General features: G+C 42.1%; 1 protein-coding gene across 3 annotated transcripts in view; it reads right to left on the bottom strand.

The window, feature by feature from the left end:
- Window positions 1–17976, bottom strand: part of cherp (calcium homeostasis endoplasmic reticulum protein) — a 91292-nt gene that overhangs the window by 11522 nt on the left and 61794 nt on the right. For all 3 annotated transcript variants that reach the window (XM_063032573.1, XM_063032574.1, XM_063032575.1), the window contains exons 14-16: window positions 15454–15543; window positions 9020–9172; window positions 947–1060 (exon numbers count right to left, since the gene is read on the bottom strand). In XM_063032573.1, the coding sequence (XP_062888643.1) occupies window positions 947–1060; window positions 9020–9172; window positions 15454–15543 (357 nt within the window). The remainder of the gene's footprint in view (window positions 1–946; window positions 1061–9019; window positions 9173–15453; window positions 15544–17976) is intronic.

Raw genomic sequence — 17976 nt, 5'->3', positions numbered from 1 at the left:
CAGCTTGAGAGGCCACTGTAACAAAGTCAAATTGGCTGCCTGAGGACAACAGTACGTAGACAAAACTCAAGTTGCCAAAGATTCTCAGAGTCAGCTGGCCAACTTTCATGAACTAATGAGCAGCACATTTTAACAAAAAAATATTGGTTTATTTTCTTCAAAACCTAAAGCTCATCTGAAAATGTTGAGCTTTCTGGTCAGGTGAAAATACTTGTCACTGTTGCTTGCTCTTATGCTTTTGGTACTACACAAAAGCACACGTGCAGAGCACAATACACTTAAACACACACTCAGTGACCATTTTATTAGTTGCACCTGCTCATTAATACAAATATTTAATCAGCCAAACATGTGGCAGCAATTCCATGCATAAAAGCATGCAAGAGGGTTAGTTGTTATTCAGATCAAACATCAGAATGGAGAAGAAATGTGATCTTAGAAACTTTGACTATGGAATGATTGCTGGTGACAGACGGGGGTGAGGTTGAGCATCTCGGAAACTGCTGATTCCCTGGGATTTTCATGAACTATACTCCCTAGAGTTTACAGAAAATAGTGTGACAAACTAAAAAAAACATCCAGTGAGTGGCAGTTCCACAGGCAAAAACGCCTTGTTAATGAGAGAGGTCAGAGGAGAATGGCCAGACTGGTTCAAGCTGATAGGAAGGCAACGACAACTCAAATAACCGTGCGTTACAACAGTGGCATGCAGAAGAGCATCTCTGAATGCACAACACATCGAACCTTAGTGGATAGGCTACAGAAGAAGAAGAACACAAGCATACATTCAGCGGTTACTTTATTAGGTACACATGGTACCTAATAAAGTGACTACTGAGTGCAGATATAAAGCTCTGCAATACCTCATTTCCTATCAATCAGCCAAGGAATGTTCAAATCAGAGAAATTTTGCTTCAAATAGCATGCACCATTAACACATACTTACGGTGGAGTCTGGCTGCGTGACCTTGATACCCGCCTCTTTCCTGGTGAGTATGATCGTGACCGTGAACGAGATCTTGAACCTGACCGGCTTCGAGATGAACCTGACCTACTACGGCTGAAAGATAATAACACCAACACTTTAGACACTATTATTTAGGTTTTAAAATTTGAATCTAATTCATAGTACAGCAGAGCAATATCTTTGGAAATAAGCCTTTTAGTATGATGGTCATAAATTCTACAATCAGGGTTGCATGATATTCCGGTCAGCCTGATTAGTTCCAAAATACTCTTATTTCAGGATCAAAAATGTGCACTACCTTTTATAGACATACAGGTACCAAGTGACTTCAAGGAAGTACAGACTGATAAAGGCAACCATACCATGTGATCATTGTGTATGAACATGTAACAGAATGGAAATGCTCAGTTCCAATGAAAAACGAATCAGGTTAGGCAGCATTTGAGGAAAGAGAAACAGTCCAGTGTTTGCCCTTTTGTCAAATTTGGATAACATTTCAGTTCTGCAAAAGGGCTTCAATCTGAAATGTTAATTCTTTCTCCACATATGTTGCCTGACCTGCTGTTTCCAGTAATTTTGTACTTGATCCTGAAGCTTGGTTTGGAAGATATTGGTTTGAAACAATGGGATAAAACTCTGAAATGCTAAAACATGTTATTTGTATTATTTTATTATATAACACAACCTCAGTCAAAAGCAGAGAAGCAGTTTCTAGGCACATTATGAATGAAGCAATTCAAATCCTGGAGACATTCAAACTTTATTTTAATTAGATAAATCTACAGGAAGGAAAAACATTGCATTACTTGCATGGGGTTCTGGATAGTTTTTTCCCAGTAGGCAGGAAAGGAATGGTAGGGTGTAGGAACACTGGTTGATAAAAGGAAGAAAAAAGCGTACTTAAATTTTACGTAGCAAGGATTAGGCACAGCTCTACAAAATTACAAGGTAGCCAGAAAGGAGCTTAAAATGGATTTAGGAGAGCTAGATGGGGGCATGAGAAGGTCTTGACAAATAGGGTTAAAGAAACCCCAAGGCATTTTATGTATGTGAAGAACAGGAAGATGACTAGAATGAAGGCAGGTCTGATCAGGGAGCCAGAGAAGGTAGGGGATGTTCTTAATGAATATTTTGTTTCAATGTTCATTAGAGAGAGGAAACTTTAAGTTGTGAGGTCAGCGTAGAACAGGGCAATATGCTAGAACATGTTGACGCCCAAGAAAAATGATGTGCTGGAACTTTTGGAAAATGTTAGGATAGCTAAGTGTGTAGTGAGACTGTGAAGAAGGACTGGCAAAAGATAGGGAAAAATTGCAGTCAGTGAGGTGAGTAGAAGAGTAATATAGGGACAAAATCAAAAATGGTGATGAATCCAGAAATGAAGGTGTTATATTTGAAAGCACGCAATATGCAGAAAAAGGTAGATAATCGAGTCGTGCAGTTAGAAATTGACAGATATGAAGCCATGGGTATCACCAAGTCATGGCTGAAGGAAGATCATAGTTGTGAGCTTAACATTCAAGGATACATTTTGTAGTGAAAGGACAGGAAAGTACACAGGAAATGGGTTGGCTTTGTCGGTACAAAATGAAATCAACTCCTTAAAAAGAGGTGATATAGGATCAGAAGATGTAGAAACTTTGTGGGTAGAATTAAGATACTACAAGGGTAAAAAGAATCTGATAGGCATAATTTTCAGGACTCTGAAGAGTAGCCAGGATGTGGTGTACAAATTATAACAGGAAGTACAAGAGGTATATAAAAAGGGCAATGTTATGATAGTCAATATGCAGGTAGATTAGGAAAATCAGCTTGGTACTGCATCCGAAAAGAAGGTATTTGATCAAATTCACCCTGCAGTTTTGAGAGGAAGAAGATAACGTCAGTATTACAGTGGAGTAAAGGGAATTACAAAGACATGGTAGATGGCATGGCCAAAATTGACTGGAAAAGAATATGGCAGGGATGACAGCAGGGCTGCAATGGCTGGAGTTTCTGGGAGCAACTCATAAGGTGCAGAATAGATACATCCCTAAGAAGTAGTATTCTAAAGGGAGGATGAGGCAACCGTGGCTGACAAGGGAAGTCAAAGACAACATAAAATCAAACCAACGGAAAAATGATCGGCAAAAAAGTGGGAAGCTTCTGAAAAACAACAAAAGGCAAATAAAAAAGCAAAAATGAGAGAAAAGGATATGAAGTTAGGATAGCTAATAATGTAAAAGACGACACCAAGTATTTTCAGATTACATAAAGAGTAAAAGGGAGGTGTGAGTGGATATTGAATCACTGGAAAATAACATTGGTTAGGTAGTAACGGGAGACAGAGAAATAGCATATGATCTTAATAAACATTTTGTGTCACTCATCAGTGTGGAAGGGGATCAGTGTTGGGACCACTTCTTTTCTCAGTATATGACAATGAAATGGATCACAGAACTCTTGGCTATGTCACCAAGTTTGTGAACGATATGAAGAAAGGTGCAGGGACAGGTAGTGTGGAGAAAGCAGAAGGACTAAAACAGATTAGGAGAATGGGCAAAGAAAGGCTGACAGAATATAGTGTATGGTCATGCACTTTGGTAGAAGGAATAAAGGTATAGACTATTTTCTAAATGGGGAGAATATTCAGAAATCAAAGGTGCAAAAGGACATGGGCATCCTTAAGCAGGATTCCCTAAGGGTTAATTTGCAGGTGCAGTCTGTGGTAAGAAGGCAAATGCAATGTTAGCATTCACTTTGAGAGGACCAGAATGAGGTGCTCGAGGAATATAAAGAATGTAAAAAGAATCTTAAGAAAGAAATTAGAAAAGCTACGAGGCTGTTTTGGCAAGTAAGGTGAAAATAAATCCAAAGGGCTTCTACACTTATGTTAATAGCAAAAGGATAACGAGGGATAAAATTGGTCCCTTGGAGAATCAGAGTGGACAGCTATGTGCGGAGCCAAAAGAGATGGAGGAGATTTTGAACAATTTCTTTTCTTCGGTATTCACTAAGGAGAAGGATATTGAATTGTGTAAGGTAAAGGAAACAAGAAGGGTAGTTATGGAAAGTATGACGATTAAAGAAGAGGAAGTACTGGCGCTTTTAAAGAATATAAAAGTGGATAAGTCTCCAGGTCTGGACAAGATATTCCCTAGGACCTTGAGGGAAGTTAGTGTGGAAATAGCAGGGGCTCTGACAGAAATATTTCAAATGTCATTAGAAACAGGGATGGTGCCGGAGGATTGGCGTATTGCTCATGTGGTTCCATTGTTTAAAAAGAGTAAACCTAGCAATTATCGGCCTGTGAGTTTGACGTCAGTGGTGGGTAAATTGATAGAAAGTATTCTTAGAGATGGTAAATATAATTATCTGGATAGACAGGGTCTGATTAGGAACAGTCAACATGGATTTGTGCGTGGAAGGTCATGTTTGACAAATCTTATTGAATTTTTTGATGAGGTTACTAAGAAAGTTGACGAAGGTAAAGCGGTGGATGTTGTCTATATGGACTTCAGTAAGGCCTTTGACAAGGTTCCACACAGAAGGTTAGTTAGGAAGGTTTAATCGTTAGGCATTAATATCGAAGTAGTAAAATGGATTCAGCAATGGCTAGACAGCAGACGCCAGAGAGAAGTGGTAGATAACTGTGTGTCAGATTGGAGGAGGGTATGTAGCGGTGTGCCTCAGGGATCTGTACTGGGTCCAATGTTGTTTGTCATATATATTAATGATCTGGATGATGGGGTGGTAAATTGGATTAGTAAGTATGCAGATGATACTAAGATAGGTGGAGTTGTGGATAATGAAGGAAGTTTTCAAAGCTTGCAGAGAGATTTAGGCCAGTTAGAAAAGTGGGCTGAAAGATGGCAGATGGAGTTTAATGCTGAAAAATGTGAGGTGCTATATTTTGGTAGGACTAATCAAATAGAACATACATGGTAAATGGTAGGGCACTGAAGAATGCTGTAGAACAGAGGGATCTAGGAATAATGGTGCATAGTTCCCTGAAGGTGGAATCTCATGTGGATAGGGTGGTGAAGAAAGCTGGCCTTTATTAATCAGAGCATTGAGTATAGGAGTTGGGATGTAATGTTGAAATTGTATAAGGCATTGGTAAGGCCAAATTTGGAGTATCGTGTACAGTTCTGGTCACCAAATTATAGGAAAGATGTCAATAAAATTGAGAGAGTACAGAGGAGGTTTACTAAAATGTTGCCTGGGTTTCACCTCCTAAGTTACAGAGAAAGGTTGAACAAGTTAGGTCTTTATTCTTTGGAGCGTAGAAGGTTGAGGGAGGACTTGATAGAGGTGTTTAAAATTATGAGGGGGATTGATAGAGTTGACATGGATAGGCTTTTCCATTGGGAGTGGGGGAGATTCAAACAAGAGGACATGAGTTGAGAGTTAAAGGGCAAAAGTTTAGGGGTAACATGAGGGGGAACTTCTTTACTCAGAGAGTGGTAGCTGTGTGGAACGAGCTTCCAGCAGAAGTGGTTGAAGCAGGTTCGATGTTGTCGTTTAAAGTTAAATTGGATAGATATATAAACAGGAAAGGAATGGAGAGTTATGGGCTGAGTTCAGGTCGGTGGGACTAGGTGAGAGTAAGAGTTCGGCACAGACTAGAAGGGCTGAGATGGCCTGTTTCCGTGCTGTAATTGTTATATGGTTATATATAGAATATAAAAGCAAGGATGTAATGCTGAGGCTTCATAAGGCATTGATCAGACTGCACTTAAGAATATTATGAGCTGTTTTGGACCCCTTATCTAAGAAAAAATGTGCTGGCATTGGAGGGGGTCCAAAGGAGCTTCAGAAGAATGATCCCAGGAATTAAAGGGTTAACTTATAAGGAGTATTTGATGGCTCTGGGACTGTACTCATTGGAGCGTAGAAAAATGGGGGAGAGGGGAGATCTTATTGAAACCTATCAAATATTGAAAGGTCTAGATACAGTGGTTCTTGAGAGGCTGTTTCCTATATTTGGGGGAGTCTAGGACCAGAGGGCAAGCCTCAGAATAGAGGGATGTCCCTCTACAACAGTGATGAGGAGCCAAGTCACTGGGTATATTTAAAGCTGAGGTTGGTAGTTTACTGATTAGCAAGGACATTAAAAGTTGTGGGGAGAAGGCAGGAGAATGGAGTTGAGAGGGATAATAAATCAGCCATGATGGAATGGCAGAGCAGACATAATGGGCCAAATGGCATAATTATGCTGCTATGTGTTATGGTGCCTGAGTTAGACAGGATATACTGCAGGGAAGAGATTGCGGAGTCTTTGGTGATGATCTTTGCATCCTCACTGGCCACAGTAGTACCACATGATTGGAGGGTGATAAATGTTGGTCCTTTGTTCAAGAAAGAGAGTAAGGATAATCCTGGGAACTATAGACTAATAAACCTTACTTTAGTTGTGAGCAAAATATTGAAGAAGATACTTAGAGACAGGATTTATGAGCACTTGGAGAAACATTATCTGATCTAGGATAGTCAGCATGGCTTTGTGAGGGGTAGGTTATGCCTCATGAGCCTGATTGAACTCTACGAAGATGTGACAAAGCACACTGATGAAGGTAGAACAGAGGATGTGGTGCATATGGATTTCCGGAAAGCATTTGACAAAGTTCCCCATGGTCGGTCCATTCAGAAAATCAGGAGATATGAGAGTCAGGGAAACTTAACTGTGTGCATTCAGAGTTGGCTTGCCCATAGAAGGCAGGGGGTGGCTGTAGATGGAGCATTATCTGTTTGGAGGCCAATGACCAATGGTGTTCCACAGGGATCTGTTCTGAGACCCATGCTCTTTGTGAATTTTAGAAATAAGTTGGTTGAGTCAGTTTGAAAATGACAGAAAGGAAGTGAAGTTGTTGATAGGTTCCACTGACAAGATGCAGAGGTGGGCTGAGAAGCTGCAGAAATGGTGTTCAATCCTGAAAACTTTGAAGTTATTTACTTTGGAAGGCTGAATTTGAAGGCAGAAAACTTTTAATGGCAGGATTCTTAACAGTGTGGAGCAACACAGCGATCTTGGGCCCCACATCCATTGATCCTTCAAAGCTGTCGCAGAAGTTGATAGAATGGTTAAGAAGGCTATGGTGTGTTGGCCCTCATTAGTCGGAGATTGAGTTCAAGAGCTGTGAGTAAGTTTAAAGTTCTATAAGAGCTTGGAATATTGTGTTCAGTTCTGGTGCCTCATTATAGGAAGGCCATGGAAGCTTTACGGCAGGTGAAGAGAGATTTAACAGGATGCTTCCTGGATTAGAGAGCATGTCTTATGAGAGAGGATGGGGTTTTCTCTCTGAAGCAAACAGATAATGAGAGGTGACTTGGTAGAGCTGTACAAAATGATAAGAGGCTTTGATCAAGTGAGGGACCTTTTCCCAGGCTGGAAATGGCTAATATGAGTGGACGTAAGAGTGTATGTCAGAGGTAGGTTCTTTTAATTTTTTATATATACACAGACTGATGGGTGCATGAATGCCCTGCCAGGGGTTCTGGTCGTGGCAGATGCATTCGGACCATTTAAGCAACTCTTCTATAGGTACATGGATGATAGAGAATGTAAGATGGAAGGGTTAGATTAATCTTCGTGTAGGTTATAAGGTCGGCACAACATTGTGGACCAAAGGGCCTGCAGAGTGCTATAGTGTGTGATATTCTACAGTATGTTCTACATTGCAACTTCAGAATATCACAAAGAGTTTGCAGCCAATGAAATAAAAGCAATGTGCAGTGCAGGAAATAAGGAAGGTAATTTACATATAAACACCCACAAACAGCAAAGTGACAACAAAAGACTATTCTTCTAGTAATTGTGAGACAGAGACAGACAGGCATTGGTTAGAATATAGCTCTACCCTCCTTCATGTAACTTTTAAGATAGTAGCATTTAACATCAATTTAACATTTGAAAGAGTTTGATGTTTTTCAGTAATACACTGAAGTGTCAGCTTTGAGGGTTTATTTAGGTGACTAAAGTCTGACTTGAACCAAGAATGTTTGGAATAGGAGATGGAAAAGCTACCAACTGAACCAGTCAACTTATAATTAATTATGTCAAGCTAAATTGGTGACATTTAACAACATAAAGATCAAAAGAACTTTTATATTAAGTCAGTGGTGGAACTAAGATCCTTATGTGAGAGCTCAGTAGAAATGCTGGCCTTAATAAACAGCACAGTGGAAAACTGACATGTCCGATAATACGCCTGAAGGCCCGATAATACTTTTTGATGGAATAATTTGAAATGTTTTTAAACAGCTATACGTGAACAGACAGTAAGGATATTTTCTGTTTGTTCCCTTCGTTGTTCTCAAAAAGTTCCTCCACAATTTTATTTTACAAAACTATTTTGACTAATCAAATTTCAACAGGAACATTATTTCCAAGAACCTTTTAAATAGTTAGAAATGTCATAGATCATATGGGGAAAATCTCAAAATTGGCAACATTTTCCATGAAAATGTGCTGTAACTTGCAAAATGTTTACGACTTTGAACGTGGGCACTTCTATTTGACTAATTGACTAAGTTAATTGTATGATTTTAAGCCATTGGTTATTTCTTTGGGACAATTCAAGAATATACTAAGGCATACATTCTCAATTGTCACATGTACATTAAAAGTCTGATAATCTGCTATCTGATTGTTCAGAAATCTTGATCGCACAGCATCTGGCTCACCTGGGTGATGTTTCCCTCTATCCCTTTAAACTCAATGGGGCCCCATCCTTAATCTCCCTATAAAATCATTGGGACCCTATCCTCTCCCTCCCTTTAAGGACACCAGAACTCACTGAGGCACCATTTTCCATACTCCCTTTAAATTCACAACTTTTTGTTTCCTGTGCTCTCATTTAAATTGCCTTATTCACTAAAAATATACAATTAATATAAACAAATTAAAAGCATGTTGGAGAAGAAATCCAAATGATATCTCATCCAACAACTTCCCAAAAGTGCATGATTGAAATTCTTCCAGTGCATAGTAATAAGGGATAAATTCCTCAAAGGTATTAGAACAGGGAACAAACAGGCAGTTTTGTTAGAAAGTAGTTTCTTTGTTCTTACCTGGAACGTGAAGCAGAATATGAACGGGAACGCGAACGGGATCGAGATCGTGATCTTGACCTCGAATAAGACCTAGAGGACCGTGAAGATCTTGAGCTTGAGCGAGTGGAAGAACGCCTGCTCCGTGACCGACTGCGGGATTTTGATCGCCCACTGTAGACAAAGTTACCCAATTCATGTCTCAATGAATCACGTAAGATAATAAAGCTTGCTTTTCTCCAGCAAGTTAAAACAATCAGGCAGTAATCAACTATATTCAAAATATACGCAACATACAATTGAACTGGCGCATATCATGCATCATAATAAGGCAGATAAATCCCCAGGGCCAGATGGTCTGCATCCCAGAGTGCTTAAGGAAGTGGCCCAAGAAATAGTGGATGCATTAGTGATAATTTTTCAAAACTCGTTAGATTCTGGACTAGTTCCTGAGGATTGGAGGGTGGCTAATGTAACCCCACTTTTTAAAAAAGGAGGGACAGAGAAACCGGGGAATTGTAGGCCGGTTAGCTTAACGTCGGTGGTGGGGAAACTGCTGGAGTCAGTTATCAAGGATGTGATAACAGCACATTTGGAAAGCGGTGAAATGATCGGACAAAGTCAGCATGGATTTGAAAGGAAAATCATGTCTGACGAATCTCATAGAATTTTTTGAGGATGTAACTAGTAGAGTGGATAGGGGAGAACCAGTGGATGTGGTATATTTGGATTTTCAAAAGGCTTTTGACAAGGTCCCACACAGGAGATTAGTGTGCAAACTTAAAGCACACGGTATTGGGGGTAAGGTATTGGTGTGGGTGGAGAATTGGTTAGCAGACAGGAAGCAAAGAGTGGGAATAAACGGGACCTTTTCAGAATGGCAGGCGGTGACTAGTGGGGTACCGCAAGGCTCAGTGCTGGGACCCCAGTTGTTTACAATATATATTAATGACTTGGATGAGGGAATTAAATGCAGCATCTCCAAGTTTGCGGATGACACAAAGCTGGGTGGCAGTGTTAGCAGTGAGGAGGATGCTAAGAGGATGCAGGGTGACTTGGATAGGTTGGGTGAGTGGGCAAACTCATGGCAGATGCAATTTAATGTGGATAAATGTGAAGTTATCCACTTTGGTGGCAAAAATAGGAAAACAGATTATTATCTGAATGGTGGCCGATTAGGAAAAGGGGAGGTGCAACGAGACCTGGGTGTCATTATACACCAGTCATTGAAAGTGGGCATGCAGGTACAGCAGGCGGTGAAAAAGGCGAACGGTATGTTGGCATTTATAGCGAGAGGATTCGAGTACAGGAGCAGGGAGGTACTACTGCAGTTGTACAAGGCCTTGGTGAGACCACACCTGGAGTATTGTGTGCAGTTTTGGTCCCCTAATCTGAGGAAAGACATCTTTGCCATAGAGGGAGTACAAAGAAGGTTCACCAGATTGATTCCTGGGATGGCAGGTCTTTCATATGAAGAAAGACTGGATGAACTGGGCTTGTACTCGTTGGAATTTAGAAGATTGAGGGGGGATCTGATTGAAACGTATAAGATCCTAAAGGGATTGGACAGGCTAGATGCAGGAAGATTGTTCCCGATGTTGGGGAGGTCTAGAACGAGGGGTCACAGTTTGAGGATAGAGGGGAAGCCTTTTAGGACCGAGGTTAGGAAAAACTTCTTCACACAGAGAGTGGTGAATCTGTGGAATTCTCTGCCACAGCAAACTGTTGAGGCCAGTTCATTAGCTATGTTTAAAAGGAAGTTAGATATGGCCCTTGTGGCTACAGGGGTCAGGGGGTATGGAGGGAAGGCTGGGTTCTGAGTTGGATGATCAGCCATGATCATAATAAATGGCGGTGCAGGCTCGAAGGGCCGAATGGCCTACTCCTGCACCTATTTTCTATGTTTCTATGTTTCTATAATTAGAAATGATTCATCTTTCATTGTTGCTGGGGAGAAATCACCGACTTTCTCGATACTTAACCTAATTCTACTGCAGAGGAACACAAGGGCTCCAGCAGCTCAAAAGGACCACCATTATCTTTTCTAGGGAAAGATAATAGTGCTGGGCTTGCTGCTTTAGTCCAAATAAAATTCAACTGTGAGCCAGAAGTCTTTAGTCAGTACTGCAGTCAATCAAGTTGCTGAAATATGACAGCAGACATCTCACTCAATCCACAACAGGTAATTCTATGACTCCATATGAAGATCTTACTGTTGTTGGCACGGACTCTTTAATATGAAGATGTTTCAGGTCAGTATCTTCCTTATTCAGGACTTTTCTTAAGATTAATACACACAAAAGGTCAGGGGGTCAGGCAGCACCAATGGAGGGAAATGGACAGTCGATTTTTCAGGCCCAGGCACTTAATCAGGACTGGACCCAGTCTCAACCTGAAATATCGACTACAGGTGTCCCTGCTTTTCCAACGTTCGCTTTACGAAACCTCACTGTTACAAAAGTCCTACATTAGTTCCCTGTTTTCACTAACAAAAGGTGTTTTCACTGTTACGAAAAAAGGCAGCGCGTGAAAAAAAAAAGCAGCGCGCGCCCCGAGTAGCCGGTCTCCCCCGGATTCGGAACGGCATTCTCGCCGGCATTGCTTAAACACGTGCCTGTGAGCAGCCGTTTGCAAGATGAGTTCTAAGGTATCAGAAAAGCCTGAAAGAGCTCGAAAGGGCATTACATTAGACATAATTAAGTGTTTCGATCGTGGTGAACGAAGTAAGGACAAAGTGAGTTTGGCTTGTGGAAGTTGACGAAGATGATGTTGAAGCAACACACATCAAAGTTGCTGGTGAACGCAGCAGGCCAGGCAGCATCTCTAGGAAGAGGTACAGTCAACGTTTCAGGCCGAGACCCTTCGAGTATCGGTTCACTGCCTGGAGGTTGGGGGCCACTGCACCACCCCAGACTCCGACGACTCAGGCTAACACTCCATCATCAGTGTGCTCTGCGCTGTTTTCCTGATTCCCGTAACTGATACTGCACTGTACATGCATTATTTCTACTTTATATAGGCTGTGTATTTTTACGTGTTATTTGGTATGATTTGGCAGCTTCATAGCTTAAAGGTTACTGGAGAGAGCGTTTCTGCTGAGAGAGCTTGCGTGAGGTTTTCGCTACGGAGAACAGTGCAGGCAGTGATTGTGGAAAAGTATTTCTACTTTATATAGGCTGTATATTTATCATAACATTCCTGCTTTTACTATACGTTACTGTTATTTTAGGTTTTATGTGTTATTTGGCATGATTTCGTAGGTTATTTTTGAGTCTGCAAACGCTTACAAAATTTTCCCATATAAATAAATGGTAATTGCTTCTTCACTTTACAACATTCCAGCTTACGAACTGTTTCATAGGAACGCTCTACCTTCAGATGGCGGGGGAAACCTGTATTTATTCCCCTCCACAGATGCTGCCTGATCCACTGAGTTCTGCAAGCATTTTATGTGTGTTGATCCATATTTCCAGCATCTTCAGTCTTTCTTGTGGCACAATTCTTCAGAAACAAGCAAAGGCTCACACCTAGACCTTCCTCACGTGGTTCAGTTGAAAGGTGAGCATGTGCCCTTCAGCTATGTAGAGTACTTCGCCATGTATTCAACCTGAGCCTGAGGCTCCGGAGGGTTCCTGTGCTGTGGAAGACGTCCTGCCTCGTCCCTGTGCCGAAGACGCCACGCCCCAGTGGCCTCAATGACTACAGACCGGTGGCATTGACCTCCCACATCATGAAGACCCTGGAGAGACTCATTCCAGAGCTGCTCCAGCCTATGGTCAGGCCACACTTAGATCCCTTCCAGTTCGCCTACCAGTCCTGACTAGGAGTTGAGGATTGCATCGTCTACCTGCTGAACCATGTCTACGCCCACCTGGACAAGCCAGTGAGCACTGTGAGGGTCATGTTTTTTGACTTCTCCAGTGCGTTCAACACCATCCGCCCTGCTCTGCTGGGGGAGAAGCTGACAGCGATGCAGGTGGATGCTTCCCTGGTGTCATGGATTCTTGATTACTGGCAGACCACAGTACGTGTGCTTGCAACACTGTGTGTCCGACAGAGTGATCAGCAGCACTGGGGCTCCACAGGGGACTGTCTTGTCTCCCTTTCTCTTCACCATTCACACCTCGGACTTTAACTACTGCACAGAGTCTTGTCATCTTCAGAAGTTTTCTGATGACTCTGCGAGAGTTGGATGCATCAAGCAAGGGAGATGAGGCTGAGTACAGGGCTAAGGTAGGAAACTTTGTCACATGGTGTGAGCAGAATTATCTGCAGCTTAACGTGAAAAAGACTAAGGAGCTGGTGGTAGACCTGAGGAGAGCTAAGGTACCGGTGACCCCTGTATCCATCCCGGGGGTCAGTTTGGACATGGTGGAGGATTACAAATACCTGGGGATACGAATTGACAACAAACTGGACTGGTCAAAGAACACTGAGGCTGTCTACAAGAAGGGTCAGAGCTGTCTCTATTTCCTGAGGAGACTGAGGTCTTTTAACATCTGCCAGACGATGCTGAGGATGTTCTACGAGTCTGTGGTGGCCAGTACGATCATGTTTGCTGTTGTGTGCTGGGGCAGCAGGCTGAGGGTAGCAGACACCAACAGAATCAACAAACTCATTTGTAAGGCCAGTGATGTTGTGGGGATGGAACTGGACTCTCTGACGGTGGTGTCTGAGAAGAGGATGCTGTCCAAGTTGCATGCCATCTTGGACAATGTCTCCCATCCACTACATAATGTAGTGGGTGGGCACAGGAGTACATTCAGCCAGAGACTCATTCTACCGAGATGCAACACAGAGCATCATAGGAAGTCATTCCTGCCTGTGGCCATCGAACTTTACAACTCCTCCCTTGGAGGGTCAGGCACCCTGAGCCAATAGGCTGGTCCTGGACTTATTTCATAATTTACTGGCATAATTTACATATTACTATTTAACTATTTATGGTTTTATTACTATTTATTATTTATGGTGCAACTGTCACAAAAACCAATTTCCCCCGGGATCAATAAAGTATGACTATGACTATGACTAAAACAACTGGAAAGTATCCCAAAATAGGCACATCAGTGAAACCTGACATTGCATCCATGTGAGCAATATTCTCCCTCTAATCAGAAGAGACCCAAGAATTCAGTGTATTAACTACTGGAGGTAGTGAATGGCTGAGACACCATCCATCTCAGTTTCTAGAGAAGGCTAATATTTGCCTCAGCGTAAAGAGAAGCAACGAAAACGCTTGAGCTCCAGAATACATTCCACTGACCCCTGTATAGTGTGCAGGGACACTGAATAATGTCAGATTCCAGCAGCAATGCATAAACCTATTTATAGAGAAAGGCAGTTGGGAAAGGTACTAGAGGGCAATACAGAAACATGATCTCATCCAAGGAGTCAATGGTGTTGGGAGAACAAATGTTAAGTGTTGAAATGTTAAAATATAAGACTGCCTGAACACACATCATTATCAGTGAATTTTTACAGGCTGATTTGACCATGGCAGTAGATGTACCTTAATAAAAAATGGTCGAATGCAAATCATTTTGTCTCTTTAATCTGTTTTCTTTCAACGAGTTACCTCCATGGACTCTATCTACAATTCTCACTGCCTAAGTAAAGCAGCCAACACAATCAAAGATTCCACCCATACTGGGTATTTTCTCTTTTGTCACCTCTCCTGACGGGCAGAAGATACAGAAACCCAAAAGGACCTACCACTAGACTCAAGGACAACTTCTATCCTACTGTCATAGACTACTGAAAAGCTCCCTAGTATGGTAAGATGGCTCTTAACCTCACAATCTACTTTGCACATTACTGTCTAGCTGCAATGTACTTTCTCCATATTGTAACACTTTATTTTGCATTCTGTTATTGTTTTTTTTTATATAGGCATCTGTTAGTCTCCTGAGACCATGGATTTGCGCCTTGGAAGGTTTTTCCAGGGCGCAGGCCTGGGCAAGGTTGTATGGAAGACCGGCAGTTGCCCATGCTGCAAGACTCCCCTCTCCACACCACCGATGTTGTCTGAGGGAAGGGCAAGGGCCGATACAGCTTGGCACTGGTGTCGTCGCAGAGCAATGTGTGGTTAAGTGCCTTGCTCAAGGATACAACATGCTGCCTCAGCAGAGGCTCAAACTAGCAACCTTCAGATCACCAGATCGACGCCTTAACCACTTGGCCACGCGTCAACATTGCTTAACCTTGTACTATCTCAATGTAGTCATTTAATGAATTGATCTGTATAGACAATATGCAAGACAATTTTTTCACTGTACCTCTGTATATATCACAAACACAAACCCACCAATTCCAAAATATTGCTGTGATTTCTGTTTTAGTCATCAGATCCAGCCTTGCACTTAAAAGCCATATTACCATATATAATGCTTTCAGTTATTAATCTCTTGTCCAGACTTGCTAAGCACAAGGCAGAGTAATATGTCTGCACTGACCGTTTCTCCACTTTGGCTCCGCTACCGGCCTCATGAGATTCTGAACGGGGTCCTGGTTTCAATACCCCAGATGTAGCTGAGCTTGGACCTCTGTATCACAAAAGGTTAAGGAAATTGGTGTAACATTTTGTGTATAAGAACATTTCTCATATGCATATAAATTAAGAAATCTTTCTGCTTTTTGTTTTGGGCTCCCATAACTACATTTTTCAAACCAAAGGTATTTTAGACATTGTGCCAACAAGGGCCAAAGAGAATAACAGTCACTTAGAATATCAAACACTAAGTATCCTATATTTTCTGATGATATAATAAAACAGTGATTAAACGTATGTCCAAGGATATTACTTGTATTGATTTCTAGAAGGCATCTGATAAGATCCTTCATAAGATGATTTAATAAAGCCGAAGCTGGAAAAGCTCAAGGCAATTTGTTGGCATGGCTAACGTTTGCTGAGCAGCAGTAAAAATTGTAGGGTTGAGTAGGGAAGGATGCAATGTCTGAGGATATTTATGGAAAAATATTCACCATATCTTTAATGAGTTTCATGATGTAGAAATCCTTATATTAAAACAACAACGCCATGAAAGATGGCATTATTCATTGTTGGTATTGCTAGCCTTGAACAGCAAGATTTGCATCAGCAAATGTGAGGTCCTAATCTTTGGAACACAAACATAGATCCTGGTACAGAAATACAGTGCCTATAAAAAGTATTCACTCCTTTGGAAGTTTTCATGTTTTATTCTTTTACATCACTGAACCGCAGTGGATTTAATTTGGCTTTTTTGACACTGATCAGAAAAAGACTCTTGTGTCAAAGTGAAAACAAATTTCTACAAATTGGTCTACATTTATTACAATTATTAAACACAAAATAATTGTTTGCATAATTACTCACCCCTTTCAAGACAGTATTTAGCACTTTAGGCAGCAATTACAACCTTGAGTCTGTGTGGATAGGCCTCTATCAGCTTTGCACATCTGGACACTGCAATTTTCCCCCATTCTTCTTTATAAAGCTGCTCAAGTTCTGTCACATTGCATGGGGATCATTAGTGAACAGCCCTTTTCAAGTCCAGCCACAAATTCTCAATGGGATTGAGGTCTGGACTCTGACTTGGCCACTCTTACAGGCCATTCCTGTGTAGCTTTGGCTTTATGCTTGGGGTCATTGTCTTGCTGGAAAACAAATCTTCTCCCAATTCACAGTTCTCTTGCAGACTGCATAAGATTTTCCTCCAGGATTTCCTTGTATTTTGTTGCATTCAATTTACCCTCTACCTTCACAAGCCTTCCAGGGCCTGCTGCAGTGAAGTAACCGCACAGCATGATGCAGCCACCAGCATGCTTCAGGGTAGGGATGGTGTTTTCAATGATGTGCGGTTTCTGGCTTCCGCCAAACATAGTGTTTAGTCTGATGGCCAAAAAGCTCAATTTTGCTCAACCTTCTTCCAGCTGACTTCAGATTCTTCCACATGCCTTCTGGCAAACTCAGTTTCTTCTGTCTCAACCACTGAAGCTTGTAACTCTTCCAGAGTTGTCATAGGTCTTTTGGTGACCTCTCTCACCAGTCCCCTTCTTGCACAGTCACTCAGTTTTTCAGGATAGCCTGCTCCAGGCAAACTTCGCCAGCTTGGTATTAGCTCATCCCTCTGCAATTGGACCTTGGACTTTCTAACAGACCCCAATCAGTTAAGTTAAACAACCTCTCCTCCTCCACTCTCACCCTGAACACCAGCGTGCCTCAAGGCTGTGTGCTGAGCCCTCTTCTGTACTCCCTTTTCACCTATGACTGCGCTCCTGTACCTGGTTCTAACTCCATAATCAAGTTCGCAGACCACACCACGGTGGTTGGCCTGATCAGAGGGGATGACTAGACGGCCTACAGGGACGAGGTGCAGCACCTGGCCGCATGGTATGCCAACAACAATCTGGCCCTTAACACCCAGAAGACCAAGGAGATCATTGTGGACTTCAGGGATGCTAGGAGCCACACTCACGTCCCCGCCTACATCAATGGAGCTGTAGTGGAGCGTGTATCAAGTTTCAAATTCCTTAATGTCCACATTTCCGAGGATTTCACCTGGTCCCTGAACTCCTCCATCCTGGTCAAAAAAGCGCAACAGTGCCTTTATTTCCTGCGGAACATCAAGAAAGCTCACCTCTGTCCCAGGATACTGATGGATTTTTACCGCTGTACCATTGAGAACATACTCACCAAATGCATCTCAATATGACAACTGTCCCATATCGGACTGCAAAGCACTCCAGCGTGTGGTGAAGACTGCCCAGCGGATTATCAGCACCCAATTGTCCACCATTCAGAACATCTACCATAAATGCTGCCTGGGCAGGGTGAAAAACATTATCGAGGATGCATCTCACCCCAACCATGGACTTTTTACTCTCTTCCCATCCGGTAGGCGCTAGCTCCGGCACCAGCAGGCACAGGAAGAGCTTCTTCCCCGAGGTTGTGACCCTGCTGAACCTCACATCACAGCGCTAAGCATTACTGCACC

This window comes from Mobula hypostoma, chromosome 24 (genome assembly GCF_963921235.1).
Source record: "Mobula hypostoma chromosome 24, sMobHyp1.1, whole genome shotgun sequence".
Lineage (NCBI taxonomy): Eukaryota > Metazoa > Chordata > Chondrichthyes > Myliobatiformes > Myliobatidae > Mobula > Mobula hypostoma.
This window is presented reverse-complemented; position numbering and strand designations above follow the sequence as displayed.